Source organism: Nipponia nippon, unplaced genomic scaffold (assembly GCF_047370975.1).
Source record: "Nipponia nippon isolate SJK-2023a ecotype South Korea unplaced genomic scaffold, ASM4737097v1 scaffold_8, whole genome shotgun sequence".
Lineage (NCBI taxonomy): Eukaryota > Metazoa > Chordata > Aves > Pelecaniformes > Threskiornithidae > Nipponia > Nipponia nippon.
Genome location: NW_028262402.1, coordinates 51,383,468 through 51,409,890, shown reverse-complemented (window position 1 = coordinate 51,409,890; position 26,423 = coordinate 51,383,468). Strand labels below are relative to the sequence as shown.

Genomic DNA, 26,423 nt, shown 5'->3' with positions numbered 1-26,423 from the left:
AGTAATTATATTTGAAGCTGCTGAACGGAACTTAAAGTGAAGTTCCTCCATTTGGGGTTTTTGTCCCCAATTTTAGTTTGGTTTTGGAGAACTTCAGAATATATTTTTGCAGATTTATCTCTTTTCAGGGTATTGGGGAATAAAGCTGAAATCTAATTTCCAAAGTAATAATTACTGAGATTAAAAAAATTCTGAAGAGATTTGTTTCTGGTCAATGAAAAGCAAAGGCACTCAATGCTTAACAGGATAGCTTTTGATAGGAGCAAATCTATACCTCTGGAGTTTTTGCATAATTTCTTTTGGGTATCTTTAAATAATAGTGTCTTTCTTTCACCAGTTGGTGTCAGCAGTGGATCAGAAGTTGCTTTACAGCTGACATAAAAAAATGCTTCATATTTTGATATTTTTGAATCAATAAAAAAAAATCCGAACTTTCTAATAGAGAGAGAGGTCTTATGTGAAAACATAAATAAACAAAATCATACCAACTGAAAATCAGAGTAGTACACAGATAGGTCACTGCCTTTGCTATCAGTGCATTAGTTTAATGCTAATGTATTTGATATCAAGTTATGAATATAAAGTCATTGAACGGCTTTCAATATGTTTTGTGTTTTGAAATTACTACTTGCATTAATAGTAAAAAGTCTATGAAGTATTAAATGTTGAGCTACTTAGACCTGTCAAGGGTTGTCACTACAGATGGTCAAATATTGGATGAGTGTTTCTGCTCAAAACCACTAAAGTTTTGACATTTATTTTTTACTTCTTTTCCCCCTGATATATCTGTTTATATGACATTATGTTGGCCTGCTTATTTGACATCTTTTCTTGTTCTAGGCTATCTTCTGGGGAGCGAGGATTATTATTCTCATGACCGTTGTGTCCTCATCAAAGCAAAGAACATAACACGCTGCGCTCTGGACTTTCGAGATGGAGAAGAAGTTGCAACTGGGTTTAAAAACACGTACTCTACTAATTTATTCACAGAAAGAGCTATAGATCTTATAGCCAATCATAAAACTGAGAAGGTATAGTCAGCAGCTGTTTGATAACTTTAGCACTAAAGAATGTTCAAAAAAATGTTAATGAAATATTAATGGAGAGACCTGCACTTGAGCTGTAATTTGGGACTTTTCAGCAGGGTATGTAGAGCTAAATGTGAGAAGTAGCACTGGTAAAACTTGCCTTGTCTGCTGTCAGAATCAGCTTTGGCTGCACAGCCCTGGCCTGTTCCCCTTCTCCATTTCTTTTTTAATAATACAAGTAATGAATTTATAGAAATGATTTAGCATGTAGTTTGCTCTTCTGAAAAGAGAATGGAAAGTTTAAAGGGAAAAGTTCCATAGAAAGAATCTGTTATCAACTGCGTTTTGAAGAAAAGATACACCTGATGTTTTTCCACAGCTTCGCAAAAGTCCTTTATCAAAGTTTTATTAGTTTATGTTTAGGGATTAGAAGAGAGAAGTGTAGAAGAAATCAAAACACAGTGCCTGCAGCTGTTGATGAATCAGGGCTGCTTTTGCTGCAGTAACTTTTGCATTTAGTACTTCATGTTCAATTAATTTCCATTCTATCCCTTCCACCCCAGCCCCTCTTTCTCTACCTCGCTTTTCAGTCTGTCCATGAACCTCTCGAGGTCCCTGAAGAATACATGAAAGCATATTCTTCCATTAAAGATGTAAAGAGACGCCATTATGCAGGGATGGTGACTCTTATGGATGAAGCTGTAGGAAATCTTACTGATGCTCTGAAAAGATATGGTCTTTGGGACAACACAGTTCTTGTTTTCTCTACTGGTAAGTTCATTTAAATATTCTTTCAGTAATAACTTTGATAAAGTGTCTGACAAGCTGACTGCAGAGACACCTGGCCCCTCTGTCCTTCCTCATGTATTTTCTAACTACAGAAGAGCCATGAAAGTGAAACAGGACTTTATACCAGAAGGAGCCATTTCTCTCCCCCCTCTTATGGCTTTCTCAAGCATGACAAAAACAACTCTGAGGAAGTGTCTGTGCAAATGGGGGATACTCCTATCAGAGTAAAAACAGCATTGTAAAAACTGAGGAGTGTGGTGAAGTTGGAGGCATTTTACTTGCTACTGCAGTTACTGAGTAGCTGTCAGAATTGAATCCTTACTGAGAGCAATCTACCAAATTCATTTGTCCTGAGCTATAGGTAGGTGTCTGATTAGTCTATAAATTGCCACGTGTTGCATGAAGCACAAACAGCCAGACAGCAAGCAGCTGGAAGCCAAAACTCACTCTTTTCCTTATTTTCATGTGTCATGGAATTTTTGTCTTGCTTGAAGTATTTCACTGGCACCTTACTCCCATGAAGCAGAGGTCTGTTAATAAAAAAGCTTAATACGTGATGATATAGTCTAGGCTGCCAGATTACAGGCTAAGTTGTTGTATGTACTAGCACACGATATGGTTTCTAGATTATTAGGGTAATGCAAATAATACATTACAAAGCAGTGTCCTTTGTTCCCAAATTAGGAATAAAACAGAACCTTCTTGAGATACAGCTGCTTGGCTGGGTTTCAGGAACATAGCTGTTCTTGTTTGTTTGGGAGTGGGAAGTAGCCTTTCGATGCTTACAGTTGCTCTTTTGTCCAGGCTTTACATATTAGGCTGTCAAAATGGCAAATTAATTTTCTGTGAACACTTTAAAAAAAACACCACCGCCAACAACGAAAACCCCAAACCCCAAGGTCTGATGAAAATGCAGTGATGTGTTTTGAGTTTAGCAGCTGCATGCTATAGCACTTGGAATCTTAGAATTTCGAGTCCAAACCTGTTTGCCTTGTAGTGTTACATTTATGTCCAGGTTTTGGCTCTAACAGGTTTTGATAACTCTTCTATGCCTGTTTCTGTTTGCACTGTTTTCATATTTAGAACTGAAAGTAAGCAAAGCCATATGGAAAATGATAGCAATATTTATTCCATATGGAAAAAATCCAGTCTTTGCTGATGGGGTCCTGGTAGAGTTATTTCAGTAATGTTTGTTCAGTATGTTGTGGAATAAAACTAAACAAATCTGAGTTGGAATTACAGGGTATGACTGAGTTAAAAGGACAAATTTATTTTTTTGTTTATGAAACATTTTTTTCTGAAACAATGACAGTATACCCTGATTATAATAGTAGTTATCTTGCAATCAACTACAGGTATGTTTCAACAAGAGTCAAACAGTCAGGAGAATCCAGTGTCTGCCCTATCTAATCAGACTGATCTTGACTTAATTGACATTTTAAACTGCGGAGAATGGAATTTAATATGATTGAAATGCAGGGAAATTGGGCCTAGATCAAGCAGGCCAGGGGACAGTGATTTGGGTTTTTTCAGTGTTCTCTCTTCGCTTCAAACAACTATTCTTTACAGGCATAAAACACTGCATGCATTAAAGACCCGGTTTCCAAAAATCAAATATTGAAACTGTTAAGCATTTAAAAAAAAGGCAAAAAGAAAAGAAGCATGAAATCTATTCAGCTTTTCTATATTATATTTATTGCTTTTGCAGATGGTGTGTTTTAAAATGGGCATTAGAACGTAGTTGAAAAGAAACACAAGAGGGTCTGCAGTTGAGCGTCTGGTGCAGAGTTGTGCTGTGTGAGATCTCTCTGCACAGCTTTCAAGTCCTTTGTAATTGGGAGTCTTAGTGTGCACTGGTAGCTATAGTGTGGGTGTATACTTGTAGTATGATATTACCTTCAGATCTTGAGGGCATGCCTGCTTGAGGAAGCTGAGCCCCCTCTCCCTGCCCCAAGTGCTCTCCTGGGACTGGGAGACCCTCCTGTTGCTTGGTACGGCAAGAGGCACAGGATTTCTCTCCAAGAAAGTTCTTCCCATGTTGCGGGGTTAAGAATCATTTAAGGATTTAAATGAAGACTGCAAGGGAGAATCTAGGGAAGAATAAAGTGTATCCATAATTTTAAGGAGCAGTATCTATATGTCTCTTCAACATAGTAGTTAAAGACACAGGATCATAAAAGCACTCTCTGTTTTGTTATAAACCTGTGTGATTTGATAACTGTGGTGTTGGAAACATGTAGAGGAAAAAGAAGCGGAGATCCTACTTTTGGGGTAGATTTTACTAGATGCATTACTATTCTCTGTTTAGTTGCGGCCAAAATTCACACTTGGATGTTTGCATCTCTCATGGCTTCAAAATTGCCCATGAAAAAATAATTTACTAGTGGTCATTTGCTATTGTGTGCTATAGCAAATAGCATTACAATAAACATACAGTCTTCCGGTTGATTTTTTCACTGTGAAGTGTCGACCCCAAAATTAGAGACCTCTTTTTAGTGGGTGCTCATTGAAATACTCTAGAACATGATATAATCTTTGCTCTCATGGTACATTTCTTTTGTTAAACTCTTTCGTGTTTCTTGCTATTTGTATGTGTTATGTTTCAACCAGGATTACCTTGAAAACATGCCAGTTGGCAAATGGAAGTACTGCACATTTTAAAAGGGCCTTGTAAAATGCGTGGAAGAACTCCAGTTCCTTTTTAAAGTGGGCTGATGGAGACACCAGGCCAAAAATGAAGTAATCTGGTCATTAGCAAAGTCTGACTCCATCGGTATATCGTGTAAATCAACATCTCTGGTGTCTTTTTGAATAGATACACAAGCTATTTCTACAGCTAAATAAGAAAAAGAAAAAGATGTGGCAGTTCAGTAGTATGTGGTGTTATATTTGTGTATCAAGTAGTAGCTTGAAAAGTCTTGACTGGTGTGATACGAAGTAGAATTTGCTTTTATGAAGCACCTTCTATACTGAAGATACAAGTCAGTCTATGCTAATGAGATCAGTGGTGAAAATGAAGTTATTGTCTGTTCAGGCAAAACCGATAAAAATGGATGCAGCACTGTCTTGGGTACCCATGGCCTTTTATCCACTTGAAATAAAAAAGAATGAGACATACAGTTTATTTTTCTTTTTAGGAAACTTAAGAGACTATAACTACTAACTTTGCTGAAGAGGGCCTTGATTTAACATAAAGGTCATAAAAAGCATTCAATGGTACAAATTTACCACAGCGCTATTAACACTGGCTTAGAGTCCAAATTTTGCTTCAAATATAGACCTATGATTTGAGGTAAGAAATGGAGATTTGCTGTAAATACCATGTGTTTATAGTTTCTGCAACATATTACAAGTAATTTTGGTGGAAATTCGCCAACTTTAGAGCAAAGGAATCCGGCCCCTAATTTCAGTTCTGTATTAAAGCTGCTATCCTTTGCTTTATTTAACTTTCAGCTTTTTAACATACTAAATAATTTTGGAGCAAAACTCCTTACCGTTCTTTCTTCCAATATGTCTGTTAATTCTTAAATGTGGATTAGCATTGTAGTGTCTGGTAGTTGCCATAAGAGGGCTTTCGAACAGTAAAATATGTGGAACTGTTCAAGCCTTGGTTTACATTGCTAAAAGGAAACCACATAAATCCTTTCCATAATGGAGCATGTGACAGCAATGACTGTTTTCACTCCAAAAGAGGGGCTTTTTATCATTTTAGAATTATGATTAATAAGAGCACAGATTGTCTTGGACATAATTACTGAGGTTTATACAGTCTCTCTCTCTCTCACACACCTCTAGATTTTTTTTCCCTCAGAATTTCATATGACCCGAATAAAGACTTTTTCTCAGCCTCTTTCCCCCCGCCCCCATTCCAGCCAGCGTATTGTGGTTGTTGTCTAATAAAATGTTGGGATTTTTTTTGCTTATTTCCAGCTCCTACTTTGGTAGAAACCAGGGATCTGACTTTCACGGGTTTCCTAAGGGCAGTTTTTTATCTTCTTCCTGATGTCTTTGTTCCTGAATGAACTCCTGCTCCTTCTCTTTTGCTGGTAAGGGACTTCAGAGAGACTTTTAATTGCAGATTGTCCAAGCCAACTGAAGGACAGATTGGTTAGAGCAGTTATTCTCTGGCTGTGGTGTTAGAGGTGCTAATGTTGAAGGTTGTGTTGTCAGATTTTTTTTAGTAAATCTGCTCAATTACAGATCTGAAGACCTGCTTTAAGTGGTCTTGCCAGGAGGTTCTGAGAGGTTCAGTGCATTGCCAGCGAGGAAGATGCCTGGGCGTCTGCTGCCTGAGCATCTGCTGGTTTCTAAGAGGAAATAAACACAGGTGCCTTAGCTGCAAGCACCTTCAATCAAACTAGTTATTTGAGTCAGTGTATTCCCAAATACTGCTTTTCTATTTCTTGATTATTTACGCTTGTTATTATACAGGCAAGAGTTGCAGCTGATCACTATACTTGCACTGGTCAGAGTTGTTGCATGTCAATGATAAATAGTGAAAGGTGCATGTGGTTGGTGTTTTATACTCCAGTGTTGGTGTTTATTCTTTTTTTAGGCTTTTTCCACATTACAGTATGGGTGGTAAGAATAAATTTTTTAGAAATAAAAGAATATCTTTTCTGCCATATGTTGCAGATAATAGTAATGAGACATGTAGACTGATTTGTAAGAATATATTATGAAAGGCAGAAATGTTATGATGGAAATTAATTTCAAAATGAAAACTGAGAAGATGTTGATAGTCAATATATTATATTTTTTCCTCCTGTTTTAAAATCCTATGAAAACCCAAACCGTTTTGTAGGAAGTGTTTATTTATCTTTCCTTCCTTCTAGCATTAACCCCTCTCCATCCACCCTGCTTTTTCCATGCAAAACCTGACACTCCAAAAGTGAGTTCCTGAACAGAGGATGACCTTGTGCCAGAGACAGTTGCGTCTTTTTTCCGTTGGTGTTTAAAAATTCCAACATAAGTGGAATCTTGAATTTTTCTTCCTGTTTTTAGCAAATGCTAGTGCTTAAAGTGAAGTTCACTTCTAGATGAAACTCAGAAGTTAATTTTACCCAGAGTCGCAAGCTGGCCATTTTTGTCTAAAGCTTTGACTTAAGCATGCTAATAGTTATCCTAGCAAATTTTTTCTCAGACTGAGATGAATGCTGAAAACAACTCAGTTTACATGTTAACAACATTTAATAATTTCGCACAGCTTTCAGAAGGCTGTCTTAAGCTATGATTACTATTAAACTATACGAGTTTGTTCTCCATTATAGTGTTTAAGAAGCCATTATTCTTTGTGTCAGAATCTTACACATGCAAATCAGTGGTCAGGTTCAGTGCTCTATCACTGGGACAAGTCCAGAGTTTTCTTCACTATGGCTCATTTAACTTGCTTACTGCAGCCATATGAACAGTTTGTCAGGTTATTCCCATTGCTTTTAGGTTAAAATTTCCCTCTGTGTTTCTCTTGTGTTTAGTGACGGTCAATACTAGTGTAGACCTGACACAGCAGGGTCTGTAACTACTGAGACCAGTTTAATTACTGAGACTGCTTACAATAAAAGCAGTCGCTTGAGACTGTCTGTGCTAGGATTGCTCCTATCATGAAAGCTGTACTGGGAGGAAAAAAAAAAAAGAATTGAATAGGATGAAAAAGGACATTGTTCATGCAGCTTGTGTAGGCCTAAATTTGTAACTGTTGGAATCTCGTGTACATCAAATGCATTTTTTTCCATGAGATCAATTTTCCCTTTTTTTTTTTTTCCCCACTTTAGAAAAGTCAGGAGAATAAAGAGACAGTTCTGGTGAGTTACAAAAAAAGGTAGAGGTTAATTTATCTGAGCACAACTCAGTAAAAGTTACTCTGTAAATGCTCAGTAAAGTTGCTCAGCAAAGGGTGCTCTGATGCAGGAGAGGTATTATGTTCCTTTGATGGAAAATAAAAGCCCTATGGGTGTATTTAAAGCACAACAAGAATTACATTAGCAGAATTTTATAGTAGAAAGTCTAGTTCTCTGTTTCTATTGTCCCTCTAATGGAAAGGCTTTCAGTAGTTCTTCCATCGCACACATACAAAATTCTGTATTAAGCACTGAAAATATAATAATGTGTCAGCACTCTGAAGACACTTTTTTGAGTGGCTTTTCTGCTGCTTATATTGAACCTTCAAGGTTATGCTTTCCACTGAGAGTATACAGCATCAGACTGAAGTATACAACAGATGTTTTTTCACCAATTGATCTTAACCAAATGATTTTGGTTTGTTGCATTGGAAATGTATGTTTTGTGTTAGCCATCAGAGGGAGTGTGCTTGCATTTCTGTCACACTTGCAGCATGATTGAAAAACACAGCAACAAATGGATCTTTCAGATGCAATATGGGGAAGCAGGGAAGAACTTGAGTTCAAATTAAGGGCAAAGTTATTCTCTAATTCATGCTGTGAGTCTCTTATCCACAGTGTAGATCTCTGCTGTGTATTCGGTACTCTTTCTTTTTTTTTTTTTTTTAAATGAAACCTCAATGGGAGTTCCGCACTTGGAACATGTACAGAATAAGCATTATTCATGCTGTGAAGATCAGAGGGGGAGAAATTTTACCCAAATGTGATCCTTTACCGCTATTATCGACAGCGCTCTCTGTTTAACTGTGAATCACAACCATGAGCTTGGATCACACAAAGGAAGGGCTCTGAAGGCCTGTTCTGTGACCTAGACTTTCAGCAAGAATGTTGGAGGTCAAAAATGAGATGCATTTACAGAGCTGTGCATTGAAGCTGTCTGGTGCTTGCTTGTATTGTGTCTGGCACTAGTAAGTGCTGTTTAATTCCCTTTCATATATATGAAATTCACACAGAAAATTAAAAAAGGTTTTAAAAAAAAAACCAGCAACAGCTAACTGCCTGCTTGATTTGTTGGTATTGGCAACTGATTGTAGTGTTACATCCAAACTTCTGTGTACGAGAATTATGCATGTAGACTTGTCTCCTGCTTATATCCATCACTTCATTTTTAAATAAGTACATATTAAATGGTACGTAGTTGTATCATGTCCACTAAATAACTGTGGGGGTTTTAAACTATTGTATCAGTGTTGCTTGCAGTTCCCCTTCTTTGCTTTTTATTACTGTGATCTATTGACTGCCTCCATAATTTCAATAGTATTTAAAACAAAATCATACAAAGCCCAGTTTTGCATCATGGAAGAGAGATGTTGGCACTTCATGTAAACAAAACTGCTGGGGTTTGGCTTTTCTGCAGTCTCCCCATCAGAAACAGGCAACAGCAAGAAAGGTGTAGGCGTATGGGTTTTGTCCCATCTTCTATCTTTTGTTTATCTTTGTCTGAGATTGTTTGCAGGTTGCATGCTACTTCTTTTATTTATTTTTAGCTGCAAACTTGAGAAATCTGCTCTGTGAAAATGTCATAGGTGGTGTGAGTCACTTCATTGACATGCTCTGTTTTCAACAATACCGAGACACTAACATTGTTAAATTGGCTTCTTAAACTCTCTAAGTTACATAAGAAATAATTTCACAGTTAACTTTTAATATACTTTCAGTTCTGCTTCAGTTGGATGGACCCTCACACTGACATCCATATGGTTCTGATTAAGTATAAGAGCATTATTGCTCTTAAAGCCCCAGCCCTTCAAAGGAGCAACAGATATATAACTTGTAACAAATGTTTACAGAATTAAACTGTGGATGAATTGGATAAGCCATTTTATTTCTGCTATCTTTTTCTGTACTTGTTACACCTATTATTGTTTAGTTGTTGAGGATTAAAGGAACCTATATGGTCACTAGTATTCAAGGTTAAATTGCATTTGATTTTTGAAATGCAATATTACAATATCAGAGAGAAAAATAAAAAACTCAGTACTGGAAAACAAAGCCAGAATTACACAAAAGAGAGAAAGAAGCAACATCTTCCATCATCCAGTTTAGTGGTTCATACTGTTTTGGATCAGTGAGACAAAGGTGTTTGAAAATCTGTCCTCAATCTCTCATCCCCTGTAATTCATCCTCTGTTGAGGGAATTGTGCTGCCTGGCTGATGGTGGCACAGTGGTAGGATCACTTCAGATGCTGTGAGATTCAGGATCAGAAGTGTGTTTCTGCTGTTGCTGTTTACAACTCGTAAAATCTCCTAATGCAGTAGCACAACAAGAAAAGGGGGAAAAAGTCCAAAGAGCATGTGAGTTTGAGTTACTTTTTAAGCTTTCATCATTCTCAGCTCAGGTGTTGCACAGTGGAAATATATCAGAAACTTGAGGAGAGGGAAGGAATTTGCTCCTTCGCTATTTTACTGGGACCCAGTGGGTATGGGTTTCTGTTTGTTTCCCTGATTGCCCATCTTAGGTATTCAAATAGTGAAATGTTTTCCAGTTTCTGTGGGAGACTTTCTTCTAATGTAACACTGCAGGTGATATCAAAAAAGCTTAGAAAATCTTTGAGTAAATAAGCTTTCTCTGTTTTTCCTCACAACTGTTTCTTGCACAACTTTTAGTATTTCTTCCTTGTCCTGTACGTTGCTTTAGACTACTGCCATGAATTTACATATATATTGGGTATTATTAAATTAATTGAGTACTGTTAAAGCTACTAAATATTAAGATGTAGCCAAAGATATGCCATTTACTGATCAACTAGTTTCTTCACCAACATTAACAAAGGAGATGGCTACAACATCTCTTTTGTCTATTGCCATTGTTCTCTTAGAACCTAAGTTTCTTCTATAGCCAAATTTTGAACTTAAAATGTGCAAGGAAAAGAGGAATACTACTGTTAGTATCACTAGGAATCGCTCAGCGGAGTGGATATATACTAAATCTATCACATAGAGCACTAATATTTTTTAATATCTGCTATTATGTGGCTGGAACACAGGAAAAAAAAAAGAGTTTATCACCTTTGGAAGAAGGGGCAGGTAACTCAGGAGGACTACAAGGATGTTGTGAGGTTATGCAGGGAGAGGATTACAAGGGCCAAAGCCCAACTAGAACTTAATCTGGCTACTGCCGTAAAAGACAACAAAAAATGTTTCTATAAATATATTAGCAACAAAAGGAGGGCTAAGGAGAATCTCCGTCCTTTATTGGATGCAGGGAGAAACAGTGACAGAGGACAAGGAAAAGGCTGAGGTACTTCATGCCTTCTTTGCCTCAGTCTTTCATAGTCAGACCAGTTGTTCTCGGGGTGCCCAGCCCCCTGAGCTGGAAGACAGGGATGGGGAGCAGAATGAAGCCCCCATAATCCAAGGGGAAATGGTTAGTGAGCTGCTATACCATGTAGACACGCACAAGTCTATGGGGCCAGATGGGATCCACACAGGGGTACTGAGGGAGCTGGCAGAAGTGATCACCAAGACACTTTCCATCATCTCTCAGCAGTCCTGGCTAACCAGGGAGGTCCCAGTTGACTGGAGGTTAGCAAATGTGATGCCCATCTACAAGAAGGGCCAGAAGGAGGATCCGGGGAACTACAGGCCTGTCAGCCTGACCTAAGTGCCAGGGAACGTTATGGAGCAGATCATCTTGAGTGCCATCACATGGCACGTACAGGACAACCGGGGGATCAGGCCCAGTCAGCATGCGTTTATGAAAGGGAGGTCCTGCTTGACCAGCCTGATCTCCTTCTGTGACCAGGTGACCCGCTTCGTGGATGAGGGAAAGGCTGTGGATATTGTCTAGCTGGACTTTAGTAAGGCCTTTGACACTGTCTCCCACAGCGTTCTCCTGGAGAAACTGGCTGCTCATGGCTTGGATGGGTGTCCACTAGGTAAAAAACTGTCTGAATGGCCGAGCCCAGAGCATGGTGGTGAATGGAGTTAAATCCAGTTAGCGGCCAGTCACCAGTGGTGTTCCGCAGGGCTCAGTGTTGGGGCCAGTTCTGTTTAATATCTTTATCGATGATCTGGATGAGGGGATTGAGTGCACCCTCAGTAAGTCTGCAGATGACACCAAGTTGGGTGGGAGTGTCGATCTGCTGTAGGGTAGGAAGGCCCTACAGAGGGACCTGGACAGGCTGGATCACTGGGCCGAGGCCAACTGTATGAGGTTCAACAAGGCTCAGTGCTGGGTCCTGCACTTGGGTCACAACAACCCCATGCAACGCTACAGGCCTGGGGAGGAGTGGCTGGAGAGCTGCCTGGCAGAAAAGGAGCTGCGGGTGTTGGTTGACAGCCGCCTGAACATGAGCCAGCAGTGTGCCCAGGTGGCCAAGAAGGCCAATGGCACCCTGGCTTGTATCAGAAATAGAGTGGCCAGCAGGACTAGGGAAGCGGTCGTCCCCTTGTACTCAGCATTGTTGAGGCCGCACTTTAAATACTGTGTTCAGTTTTGGGCCCCTCACTACAGGAAGGACATTGAGGTGCTGGATTGTGTCCAAAGAAGGGCAACGAAGCTGTTGAAGGGTTTGGAGCACAAGTCTGATGAGGAGCGGCTGAGGGATCTGGGGTTGTTTAGTTTGGAGAAGAGGAGGCTGAGGGGAGACCTTATTGCTCTCTACGACTACCTGAAAGGAGGCTGTAGCGAGGTGGGGGTCAGTCTCTTCTCCCAAGTAACAAGTGATAGGATGAGATGAAATGGCCTCAAGCTGTGTCAAGGGAGGTTTAGATTGGATATCAGGAGAAACTTCTTCACTGAAAGGGTAGTCAGGCACTGGACCAGGCTGCCCAGGGAAGTGGTTGAGTCTCCATCCCTGGAGGTATTAGAAAGACCTGTAGATGTGGTGCTTAGGGACATGGTTTAGTGGTGGACTTGGCAGTGATAGGTTAATGGACTTGATGATCTTAAAGGTCTTTTCCCACCTAAATGATTCTATGGTTCTATAACTCTGTAATTCTTTTACATTTTTTTAAATAGCTTGATTTTATAGAATCATAGAATGGTTTGAGTAGGAAGGGGCCTTTAAATATCTAGTCCAACCCCCTGCAATGAGCAGGGACGTCTTCAACCAGATCAGATTGCTCACAGCCATGTCCAACCTGACCTTGAATGTTTCCAGGCATGGGGCATCTACCACCTCTCTGGGCAACCTGTTCCAGTGTTTCACCACCCTCATCATAAAAAATCTCTTCCTTATATCTAGTCTGAATCTGCCTTCTTTTAGTTTACAACCATTACCCTTGTCCTATTGCAACAGGCCCTACTAAAAAGTCTGTCCCCATCTTTCTTATAAGCCCACTTTACCTTCTGGAAGGCTGCAATTAGGTCTCCCTGGAGCCTTCTCTTCTCCAGGCTGAACAACCTCAGCTCTCTCAGCCTTTTCTTATAGCAGAGGTGTTCCATCCCTCTGATCATTTTTGTGGCCCTCCTCTGGACCTGCTTCAGTAGGTCCATCTGTTTCTTGTGCTGAGGACCCCGGAGCTGGATGCAGTACCGCAGGTGGGGTCTCACCAGAGCACCTCCCTTGACCTGCTGGCCATGCTTCTTTTGATGCAGCCCAGGACACACTTGGCTTTCTGGGCTGCGAGCGCACATTGCCAGCTCATGTCCAGCTTTTCATCCACCAGTACCCCCAAGTCCTTCTCGGCAGGGCTGCTCTCAATCCCTTCATCCCCCAGCCTGTATTGATACCGGGGATTGCCCCAACCCATGTGCAGGACCTTGCACTTGACCTTGTTGAACCTCCTGAGGTTCACATGGGCCCATTTCTCCAGCTTGTCCAGGTCCCTCTGGATGGCATCCCGTCCCTCAGGCGTGTCAACTGCACCACTCGGCTTGGTGTCACCTGCAAGTTTGCTTAGGGTGCACTCAATCCCACTGTCTATGTCATTGATGAAGTCATTAAACAGTACTGGTCCCAGTATGGACCCCTGAGGGACACTACTTGTCACTGTTCTCCATCTGGACATTGAGCTGTTGACCGTACTCTCTGAATGCAACCATCTGGCCAATTCCTTATCCGCCAAATAGTACATCCATCAAATCAGTGTCTGTTCAGTTTAGAGAGAAGGATGTTGTGGGGGACTGTATCAAAGGCCTTACAGAAGTCCAGATAGATGACATCCGTAGCTCTTCCCTCATCCACTGAGGTAGTCACTCCATCACAGAAGGCCACTAGGTTGGTCAGGCAGGACTTGCCCTTGGTGAAGCCCTGCTGGCTCTCTCAAATCACCTCCCTGTCTTCCATGTGCCTTAGCATAGCTTCTAGGAGGATCTGTTCCATGATCTTCCCAGGCACAGAGGCGAGGCTGACAGGTCGGTAGTTCCCAGGGTCCTCCTGTCTACCCTTTCTTAAAAATGGCTGCAATATTTCTCTTTTTCCAGTCACCGGGGACTTCACCTGACTGCCATGACTTTTCAAATATGATGGAGAGTGGCTTGGTGACTACATGAGCCAATTCCCTCAGGACTCTGGGATGCATCTCGTCGGGTCCTGTAGACTTATGTATGTTCAGGTTCCTCAGGTGGTCATAAACCTGACCTTCTCTTACAGTGGGAGGGACTTTGCTCCCCCAGTCCCTGCCTTGTGGTCCATCCGCTCAAGAGGTGTGGGAAGAGAGGTTGCCAGTGAAGACTGAGGCAAAAAAGTTGTTGAGTACCTCAGCCTTGTCCTTGTCTGTTGTTACCAGTTTGCCAGTCATGTTCATGGATGAACATCGACTAGATGACCTTTAAAGGTCCCTTCCATCCCAAAGCATTCTATGATTCTTTAGGGGGTGGGGGGGTGCACTTTCTTTGACCTGCCTTTTCTGGCTGACATACCTGTGGAAGCCCTTTTTATTATTCTTTGCGTCCCTTGCCAAGTTCAGCTCCAGCTGTGCCTTGGCCTTCCTGACCCCATCCCTACACAACTGGGCACCATCCTTATGCTCTTCCCAGGGTACCTGCCCCTGCTTCCACTGCCTGTGCTTTTTTTTTTCCTTCTTGCCCTTAGTTTGACCAGCAGGTCCCAACTTAGCTGTGCCAGTCTCCTGCCTTCCTTTCCTGATTTCTTACACCTGAGGATCGAGAGCTCTTGCGCTCTGGAAAGCGTTCTTAAAGATCTGCCAGCTCTGTTCTGGTCCCTTGTCCCAGAGGGCAGTTTCCCAGGGGGTCCCATTGACTAACTCCTTGAACAGCTGCAAGTTTGTTTTCCTAAAATTTAGGATCCTGACTTTACTATTCGCTTGCCCCATGTCCCTCAGGACTGCGAACTCTACCACTGCATTATATTACAGAAGATCATACAAAATGATAAGAATGGAAATACTTAGCTTTTTATAATTTTTGATTTCAGTATTTCTTTAATAATTTTTTAACAGAACAAATGCAAATAGACTGAAGTTTGAAATTTTATATACATGAATTTTTAGATTTCCTTTGTAACTGATTAATATTGTTTGGAACAACACAGAACTGTTTCACACAAATCTTTTATATTTATTTAGAAATATTGCTTCTTCAAGAGACTTACTTTGTCAATCATGGACAGCCCTTGCTTCTATGAATCAATATGGAAACACAGGGAAAATCTACCATTGATTAACTTGGGAAAGAAGCATGGAATATTGTCTGATCTGGGTTAAGAATTTGGATGAAGCTGCAGGTGTTGTAAGATGGCCTTAGTCAAATAAGTAGTATCTGAAAAAGATTACCTGAATGCCTGCTGACATATTCTGGATCTGTTATCCTGTTCTCCTTTTTCATTTTTTTCATACCTATACATTCATATGAGCTATGATTTGGTTAGTACATCTGTTTAATATATTTATGAATATTCCAGAATTAAAGTACGCTCCAAGTAAACATGTGAGTGAAGGCTAAACTGTACAGAAGAAACAGAGAACTTCCAAATAAAAGCTCTGCACAGCTATCCTTCGCATTCTTTTCTCTCTCTCAGTTTTCATTATTCCATGTTATTCTTATGCATAGAATATAATAGATCTATATTTGTGGACAATTTCACTTTAGCATGAGTTAAAGGAGCAAGATTTTCCTTCTCTGCCTTAATTCATGGGAGAGTAAAACCAGCAGGATTTACTTAGAGTGTCAGCATATAGATGTGCTGAATGCCAAGGAAGCCATACATTTTACAGATTTTTGAGTTAAAAACCCCAAAGAAACACTAAAATCCATAAACGCATGTTAATTATTCCAAATTACAATTTATTTATAGCAAGATATTGTACCAGTTAAAAATTGGTTGACTTTAAAAGTGGAAGGAAAGTTTTGTATCATAGTTTTGTGCTCTTGCCTATAGATTTTCCTGATGATCTCTTTCTCTAAGATTCAGAAGGGATTTAAGCTTAGATGGGCCTAGTGTTGCTCATCTCCTGTGCATGCAGAAAAGGATTTTTTTGGTGAAACATGGTTGGGAACTATAATGGAAGGTTTTAATATTGGAAAAAAATCTGTAGCATAGCTAAGGCTAGAAGATGGAAAGTGTCCGTCTTCAGAGCTAGTGAAGTTGAGCAGGGCGAGTTTGAAACTAACTGTGTACGTTAGTCGTGGATGTTAAGATTTGGCCGTGGGTGAGTGTATCAGATCATGTAAATGTCTGATGTGAAACTGCCTTGGAGAGCTCTTACTGCAGTGTCCATTGCAGGTTTTTTAGCTCTTTGTACTAACAGTGGAGCTAATAAGCTAATTTCCCCTCCTTTGGTAAGGATCCTTGTTTCTATTTTTCAGTTCCTTACAACTCAGTCTTAATCTTTCCTCCGCTTTCTCTATGCGTTCCTACTAATTGTCTTTATGCCCTTTACAAATCTCTGTGTCTCTGGATACCTTCATGTGCCTCCTATGACTGGAATACGTCTCTTACTATACAGCATCTGTCTTTACGTTTCTCTTTAAGCAGGAAGAAACACCCCCACTTTTTATCTGAACTTTGAGCACTGCTGCCATGTGGAATGCTGCCTGTGCCTGCTCTTAGGTTTGACCTCTAATAGCATTTTCTCAAGTTAAAATATAGCCAGAGCTTTGTATACATTGAAGTGAGCTGACCCTGAATTCTGTATTAAGATTCCAGAGTTGCTTGAACTTGGTTGGGAAGAACCAGAAATCTGCAGCAGCAATTTCACTTATATTTTAGAGTAAATGGCTTTAACCAACTACATATAAAAACAAATAATGCAGCAACAATAGTACATGTTTTTCATTATTAAATTCTTGTATTATATACGATTTACATGTTTAGGCTGTGCAAAAGATTATTACTAGTCACTGCAGAAAACTGCATGTAATTGGAGCAATGCACTGCTTCTGATATCTTTCAAGAAGATATTTTATCAAATTAACAATGAAATAGTTAGAATATGTTGATGTCTGATATGCAGAATTTAACGACAGTTTTAATACTTACATCTCTTTAAGTCTGCTTTCTGTTTGCACTGCAGCATTGTAGCATATTTTACAAACAAATAAGCATTTGTAATAAGTGGATCTTAAGAATGACACCCTATGCATGCTTTTCTGTCAAATCCGAATTTTTTCAATAGTATTCTTCCATTGCTGTTCTCATGGAGGTAAAAAAAAGAAGTGGCTTCCATTACTTTTCTCATGAAAGTTGTACATAGTTGCAGTTGTGACTGCAAATGGTATGAATTCCTGTCTGCCTACTTGAACGTATCACACATTACGCTGTCATCAAGCTGTATTCCAGTGATTTCAATGGATTGAAAAAGCAAAGTCTTTGTTTAAAACAGTTTAATAATTACATTTTACTGACCACAAATGGTTCACATTGACTATGAGATATAAACTGCTCCTGGCCAACAGTTACAGTTCATCAGAAAGTCAAAGGCAGCAGAAAGAATGCAAATGCAAAAAAATTAAAAGGAAAAATGCATGCCTCAGGAGGAAGAATAGCTGTGTAGACAGTGATGGTGATGCTTGGGACTAAGGTTCAGGGCTTTTTCTGTCCACAGGTGCCTCCCATCACAGGCAATTGCCCCTGGGGTCTCTCAGCTGTGTTCAGGGACTGCGTGTGGCTTCCTGTGATTCTCTACAACTGACCTTGGGTAGCTTGAACATTTTTAATAGTTACAGTGGTTTTGGTTTATTAATCCAGATAATTTTGACAGAATTGTGTTAAAAGTAAGCACGCATGCTATTATACCAGCCTTTTGTAGGAACTGTTAACCTCTTGTGCAATCTGAGAGCTTTTAATTAGCTTAACTCTTTAGTTTAGTCAGAGCCACAAGAGCACATCTTGCTGCAGCCTAAGGCAAATGAGGAGAGAGGCTTTAGGAAAACATGGACCTGAAGACCTTGACTAATTTAATGGGTCACTTATTCCGTAATCCTGAGAGGGACTTGAAGTTGGATTTTTGAAGAATTAGTAACTCCTTTGCCAAAGTGGGAGTAGGGGGAGGATGGGACTTCTGGACTCACATGTATGGGTCAGGTAGTGGTTACTCAGGAGAGCAGAGGTCCTTATGAGGAAGATAAAACTGCAGCTGTAATTGTGGAGATTGGAGGAGCTCACCACACAGGATGCCAACATCCCTCTTGTCTCACCCTTGTTTACAAGCCCGTTTGACTGAAACAGCAGATCTTCGCTAATGCAAGTTTGGACTGAGCAGGCTGAGGAAGGATCATGTGAGTGGTTTTGTCAATAATATGAAAGAGGTGATAAATTCTGACTGTTGGTGGCATCATGGATGACAAGCAGTAGTGGACAGACTGCTTTTGCAAACACAGGTTGAAGCATAAAGTGGATGCGCTTCATGGCTTTAATTACTACATTAGGTAATGAATCTGCAGAGAAAAGGCAAGATGTCTTCTGAAAATGAAAGGATTGGCTTATTTCTGAAGTATGGGTGTACTGGGAAACACTTGGCCATCCAGGGCTAAAGCTCTGTTTAAAGTGAAATACTGTCTTTGAGCAGAGGAATCTGTTAGTGCATTGTGGGTTTTTCTGCATCTTTCCCAATCAGGAATGGAACAGGAAACCAGTTAACCTGTAAAGGATAGAGTTTGGTTAAAATCAAAATGCCCACCAAGAGCAAAATATGAAATTTGACTATTCCTTTGAAGTCTACAGTTGTTTCCATTATGCATGTGAACAGCTCCCCTTCAAAATCACTGAAAGTTATATGTGTATATTTGAGCACTGGATGTGGTCTGTAAAGCTAGATAGTTGCCAAGAGGAGAGATTTCACAACTTCAGGATTCAGGAAATGTGATCAAAAGTGGCAGAAAGTTCAAGGATGATGATGTTGGAGAAAGGTTGGATGTTGCCAAGAGGAAATTGCTGGTGACCTTACTGAACTACCATGGTGTCTTGCAGGCGTATTGCAGAGATTCCAACATGGGAACAATTAGAAGAGGGCATGTTTTGGCATGTAGCTGGGAAAAAAGTAGATCACAAAGTTGGAATAAAATAATTGTTATTAAATTAAAAATTTTGAGTTCTTGTCACTCATTTGAATGTAGCATCGATGTGACAAAATTAAGGAGGAGGGGAGGAATATTAGGCACACTGTAAACACTAGGATTTTTTCTGTTTATTTGGAGAAAATAGGTTCAGTTTTAGCCAGCTTAACATCCTTTTTCTTACATTCAGCAATGTGTTATTCAGCCATTATTACCTGTCACCCAGCAAAGATGTTAAATAAATAAATAACAAGTAAAAAATTACTCTGAAATATTCATTCAGCAAGTATGTTCTTTTCCATTTCCCCATCCTGAAAACATAATCCATTGCTGAAAAACAGATTTATGAAAACTGGTTTAAAATGCTACTTAGATCATTAAAGGGAAAGAAAATTATTTGTGTAAACATCCATTTCTCTTCGTTACCTATGTTTTTATGTCACCATGTTACCTTATCAAATAATCCCTTTCCTCCCCTGTAAGTCTGATTGCATTTAGCGAAAGCTGAGGTAGCCGTTGGGAGAGGCTTGGACATTGCTGAATATATCTATACAAGACTGATGCATTTTCCACCTTATCCATGCATGCCGAATAAACTTACGTGTTTCATTTCACTGTCAGCCCTAGGAGAATGAAACAGCCTACAGGAGACGGAATAGTTGCAGCAAATCACAAAGTAATTAACCTTCCCCCCTGCTCCCCCAGAATTTTATGACTAGTGTTATAAAGAGCATTATTTTCTTTACTCTTTTATTGATGTATGTGGTTTAGAGAATTGTCGGATGGAATTTGGGTTTTATGGTTTATGTGCTTGGTGTGAAAGTTAGCTTAAGGACAGATACTTCTCACTAAGGTGCATGCTGCCCTTTTTTCAAATGTCCAGTGTAATAAGTAATAACTGAAGAGTTTGCTTTCATTTTTATGTCTTCGTGCCAGCAGACGTGTGTTTCCTTCTGCTACTGAATTGAGCCAATATATTCTGAGTATAGCTAGGGCCTCAAGTGATTAAAAACTGGAGTCACTCCTCTCAAACAAAAGCGATGTGAAAAACAGATGTAAATCTGTCCAATTGCCAGAATCAAGTCATAGTTTGCACTGTGTAAAGCCAATGCATGTGCCTACACTTAAGAAGAAGAAGAAAAAAAGACATCTGACTCATAGCGGATGAAACATAGAAGCTGTAGACACACGGGAGGAGTTGGGCTACTGCTGGATGAGCCAGGATCAGCTGAAATGTTCCTGACACTGAGTGGTGGCCCTGCCACTCCTGCTGTTAGGAGCAGACTTCTTAATTCCCGGTGTTGAGGTTTCTGCTGTTCCTGGACTGGCTGGAGCATTTTGACACAGGGCAGTTTTCCCTGGCTGCAGGCAGCAGTGTTGGAAGGTGCCCATCTGCACCGCCTTCCTGGGCACAGGCTCAGCTGGACCATGCACAGCCCTCTTCTTCCTCCCCAGCTTTTCTCCTGAAACCTTTCCCAGCTGTATCCTGATGTGCTGAACCACTTAAATTAGCTCCAGATTGCTCTGTTTGTTTTGTGCCAGAGAAGTGACAGAAGGCAGTCAGAGCAGTCCCCCTCAAGTAAACACCAAGGAAGAGGGGGTACAGGATATTACGATGGAAAATGTGGGTTCTGAGCACAACCCTGAGGCTTTAATGCTTGTGTATTAGATCATTTGCCTCTGCTGTTTGCATGTAATTCTAAGTTTTGGCAGCTTCATATCCCTGGAAGTGTTTTTTTTGTTGTTGTTTTTTCTTTTTAAAGGAAAAAAAAAAAAGGTGTTGGGTCAAAGGAGTCATTTCTTCCTTCTCCCTCAAAAGGCGAAACTGGAGAAAGGTGAAATAATGGTCCCCTAAGGCCGGTAGCCTTCCCCGCAGGCCATGCACACCTCTGCGCTTCTGCTGCATGTGAAGTCAGGGACATCTTTTCTTGCCCACAACTCTGATGAGCAATAGATGTAAAACTAGTTTTCTGCTGCCTCCTGTCCTCATGTGTTAGAATTAGAGCCTCTTTTCTTACCTTACAGCTGCAGCCTAAAGTACAAAACCAGCAGGCCTGAGGTCAGGTATTTTCCATACATCTGGAAGTACGGATGCATTAGTTTTGGCTGATTGCTGCTTATGCAGGGTGTCCATAAGCACGGTAACAGTAGCCTGACTTCCTGCTTTTTTTCCTTCAAAAGCTGCTATAAATAACCCTCCTAATTAGATCCATAATGTTGTTTGGATAACAGCACTAGGTTTGTTCTAAGAGAGTCACGCTGCTTCCAGAAGCAGAGGAAGAAGCCCAAATGCATTCAAAATAAACTTCTGAATGCTTTTACTGAATAAAAACACCTAGATGTTACCAGCTATTGGACACTCTCTGCACTTAGAAAATGTAATGCTTGAAATTCAGTGCTTCCGAGCATACTTGCAATCATTTGTCAGTCCTAACCAGTTGTCCTTTTATTGAGTGTCTGTCTACCATATGGACATATCTCTTCTGTTTGGTAGGGAGAGAGGGGGGATGCACTTGGAAACTAAACATTTTTCTGAGTTACATTTACAACACTTACTTATTTAAAGGGAAAGAGGGAGCATATGGGAGGGAGTCCGTTGTTCCTTTTAGCAAAGAGAAAGCACCTTACTTCCACTCTCCTCTTCACAAAGCAATTAATCTGTTAATCAGAAGCAAGAAACTGGAACAAGTACCAGGAATTATTGTTGACAATATTTCCCCTTCAAACATTTTGTGCACATATTTCATGCTAGGTTACATGCAGTTGATGGCTTTAGTATGTCAGCAGCCTTTAATTTCAGGAGTAGCAGGAGCTTACAAGGTTCCTTTTTCTCATTATTTTGAAGATGCTTTAATTTGATAACATATTGAAATGCCCAAACCTGCATTATAAAATAAAACAGAGTTGGGTTTTTTTTTCTGGTCTGTACTCACTTTTAAAACACTGTGTGGCTTTAGACATGCCTTTTAAACAGAGCTTGGCATGGTTTACGTATCAGACAGATGTGCACTAGATCAGCTTACTGCAGGGGCCCATGAGGAGAAATTACAGGGTATGGGAGTTTTCTCTTGAAGCTTCAGAAAAATTCATCAATTCATAAAAGCAGGAGCTTAGGCACAGGTGGAAAACAGAAAAAAAAAAAGCTGGGGCACACCAATGTTGGATTTGAAAAGTACTGTAGATACAGTTAAGAGTAGTTGACAAGTATTTTGTAACTGCTTTCAGGAAAAAAGGAGATGTAGGTGTTTGTAGCCAGGAGCCAGAAATGTTAGGCTGGATCCTTTCATGCTCTAATGGTTGGTTAAAGTTGTTAAGCACCAGTACATGATAAATTAGTGAATTGAGTTGTGATATCTAATTGTATTTGTATGCTCCTAGATGCTTAAAGTTAAGTTTTCGTCTTACTTTGCCCTTGCAGATGTATTACTTCAAATGCTTTCTTTGTGCTGTGTTCTGAATAGGATAAAAAAGTGGTTGCATAGTCAAAGACTTTCTTGGTATACAGCACTTGATTTTTCTCTCTCCTTTTTTCTTTTTGACTGATTCCTAATTGTATACTTCCTTTAAATGTTGGTTGGTTATTTCTTGCTCTGTGGATGTATGAGTTATATACATACAGATCTGTTAAACTTTTGGATGGCTATTTTTAAAAATGAACCTAGGTATCCAAGAGAAGCTATGTATTTAAATTTATTAACCTCATTATCATAAAATATTTTGCATGTTGATTTTTTTTTTGTGATATCAAGTAGTTTTGGTCTTCTGTTACTTACTGCTAAAATTTATTTATGCAGAATGTGTTGTGCTGTGAGACATACAATGCAAAACAGTCCAGAAATACTTGTCCTATTGGATTGTTGTGCTGAAAGAGGTTTTTTTAATTTTCTGTTAAGACTGTTATTTTTCTTATAGGAAATAATTAATTACTACTGTATTTTCCAGAGTTACTGTTGTAAATATTTTCCATATTCTTGGTTCACTCTTTGCTCTACAAATGCCAAAACCAATTTTTAAACTTACCGTGATAATTAGGTTTACTAGGACACATAGGATTACAGTTCTGCCATTGTAACTGAGGTTGTATAATATGTATCACAAAATTAAACTCCCTGGAGAACGAGAATGGAAGGTTTAGAATAAATAGAAGTTAAGGACAGTTTATGTAAACCTTGCATATTTTTATGAGATATTCGCACTGTCTAAAACAATTCACACACTAAATGTAGTCAGCAAGGGTAGTATTTTTTTTTTTCCCCTTTTTTTTTTTTTGTAAGGAGACTTATTAGTAGCTCTTTATTTGGAGAAACAAAATACAAACAAAAGAAATACTGGAGTTAAAACAGCTTAATAACAGCACCAAATACAGTCCTGGATGAATCTGTGGAGAAATTCCAGGAAACCCTCTTTGAGGAGCTTGTCTAGAACAATTTGCCAGGCATGTCAATGGGACTGTGGGGCGTAGCTCACTTGTGGTCATAAGAAGAATGCAGCAACCTGAGTGGTCAAAAGGGAGACAAAAAAAGGATGCTGTTTAAAAAAAAAGGGTTCTTTGCTATAGCATAATTGAAACAAGATCTAGTTTATTAGAAGAAAACAAGTAGCTATACAACAAGGCATACTGTCTCTTTTGAATAATATACAAAAAATGCAAAATTAATTTCTGTATTATTTACAATTTTTAATTTACCCACTTAAGTCCTACATAAGAGCTGGTGAAAAAGCAGTGAGGGAAATCTTTAAAGTGAAGTCCAGTTTCTGGCCTCTTTGCAGAGAAAATAGCACCTTTATTCTAGACCATTAATGTGAAGCAACATCATGAGCAGAAACTGCTAAGATAGCGTGTGCAGGCAGTAGAAGTCACAGAAGGGAAATCGCTTGGGCCACTTGTCCACATGGTGAAGAAAGTTACCATGTCGTACTGTACTTAAGTGTTCTTTGGAAACTCTTCTTATAGTGTTTTTCCCAGCATCCAAAAAATCAAATACAAAGTCTCTTTATAGCTTTTAAAATAAGTTTTTCATTCCACTGCATAGGTAACAATGATTTTTGTGCGTACAACTGGGGCAGATTAAGCTTACTTTCTTAGAAAACTGGCCCTATACAGTACTAGAGGACTTGTTTCCATTTAATTTCTTCTCCCAGCAATAACTTTCGAGCCCATTGGTCAATTTAAACTGAATTTGTCAGAGGCATGAGCTCTGATGCATGAAGTTTTGACAAATCTATTAATGCTATTACTATTGCCCCTGAGTTCAGTAACCACTGTGGAATTGTCTTAGCAAGGAACGTGCACAGGCGAGAGATATTTATGATCCTAGGAAGGACATTTGTCAGGGTTCATTCTTAAGTCAACACTTTTGCCTTTTTTGGTTTTCTATTGTCTAATGAAGTATAAATCCTAAATGAAGCTTTTTCCATAGTTGTGAGTATCTATTGCCGATGTGGGTTATCTTCATAGTATGAAGCAGACCGTTGCTTCAATTCCAGGGTAATTCAATAAAAAAGTGAGTCCATCTGAAGACTTGAATCCATACATGCTTCATTAGTTATTGCTCTCAGAATTGTTTTATTGCTGTTTTTTATTGTCCAATTGCTCTTCAAAGAGGTTTTAGTCATTAAACTGTTTACTAGTCACATACATCCCACATCACTGCATATATCTACTGCCCTAGACAAAATGTTTGGCAGCTGGCAACTCTTCAGAGAAGTATTTGGTAGAAACAGAAGAGCCTCTCTGTTGAGTTTTGTTTATTGATTCCTTTAAGAACTCCTGCAAAACATCTTTGACAGTTTACAAATTACAGATTTAACAAATTAAACTCTTTCTCATATATATGACAATGAATATTAATTACAAAAGCAGATGTTTGTGAGAAGAAAACATTGGCCTTAATTTTTAAAGGTATATTCAAGACGCATAAGCTTTACCTTGCTTTTATTTTGTTTATGTTGAAAGGTTTTTATTAAATTAAATTCCTCTTCGTTCCCTTTAACAAAAAAAACACAGTAGTTTGAAGGACAGTTACCTTCTGTTGTACAAAGATTTTTTGAAAACACATTATGTTCTCTGATTTTCTGTGTGGGAAATGTGTCCTATTTTCACCCAAAATTGTTTGGCATGGACGTGCTGGAGATTTTTGTTTTTTCAAATCACTCCATTAAAGTATCTTAATGTGAACAGGATTGTATGGACTTTAAGATGAGAAAGTGATGAGATGTAAATAGGTGTATGGGAGTGAAAGAATGTAGAAATAGTACTATAAGAAATTATTTTTTTCTTGAAGGCATATTTGGGCAGTTGCTAGAATTAGAAGAAAAATATATTACTTTTTTCAGATATTTTAATCAAAACAGAAGACAGAAGTTGTCACTTCAAAATTATGGTTTTGCTGTAGTAATGCATGGTATTTACTGAGGCTCAGCTTTGCCACTACTTTAAAAAGTATTCAAGGGGTTAGGGTACTATGTGTGACTGTTTTGAAGACAAAAGTTATTTCATCTGGAGAGCTTTATATCAATCCATTTTATCAGGATGCATGTCCCACAGATACATTCATATGGAGAAACTATCATAAAATGTGGTGGTGTTTTGGGTTTGGAAGCACTGCCTTGGTTTTGGGGGGCAAGGGGAGGTTAGACCTACTAATTTTGTTAGTATCAGTTCCAATGAAATTATTCAGTGTGGCAAATTTTTTTTTTAAGATATGTTCAGATCCTATCAGATTCCTGCTCCTCGGATACTGAAGGACAACACAACATTAAAAGAGAATTATGCTACTCACATGAGTCATGTAAATTAGCAGAGAATGATAATATTAGAGGTTAGCCTGGCTTTTGTACCTAAAGACTCTTTTGACCAATTCCTGACCCTCAGAAATATTTATTGCCCTTAAGAAACTGTTCTGTCTGTGACTGCATGGTTCCCTCAGATATAACCTTTGCAGGCTCCCTCCCCGATGTTGACAATTGTCAGTGTGTTTGCTTTGCTCTTTAGGATTTCGCTTTCTCTTCCATAGCAGGAATGACACCTCTTCCCAAATTAGTGCAGCATATCATTGATATTTATGGTACAATTACTGCATTATGCAGATTTCTCCATAGTTTCTCCATAGGCTGATGTTAATTGAACAGTGCACAACTTTGATCAAAACTACATTTTAAGGTAGCTAGGATGCTTCTGTTTCTCTCCGTCATTTTGCCATTTACCCTGCATATGTCTTCTGTGCATTTTTTTTCTTGGTGGTGGTAACGCCTGCTATAAACTCTGTTTTAGCCCATTCTCATATCAGCAAGAATGTCACTCCCCAA

At 39.3% G+C, this 26,423-nt stretch overlaps 1 protein-coding gene across 2 annotated transcripts in view; it reads left to right on the top strand.

Moving 5' to 3' along the window:
• The window catches only part of ARSB (arylsulfatase B), a 77,463-nt gene that overhangs the window by 7,917 nt on the left and 43,123 nt on the right, over window positions 1–26,423 (top strand). For both annotated transcript variants that reach the window (XR_015700949.1, XM_087741520.1), the window contains exons 3-4: window positions 841–1,031; window positions 1,592–1,799. Coding sequence is in view for 1 of the 2 variants with exons in the window: in XM_087741520.1 (XP_087597646.1) it covers window positions 841–1,031; window positions 1,592–1,799 (399 nt within the window). In the remaining variant the exon portion in view is untranslated. The remainder of the gene's footprint in view (window positions 1–840; window positions 1,032–1,591; window positions 1,800–26,423) is intronic.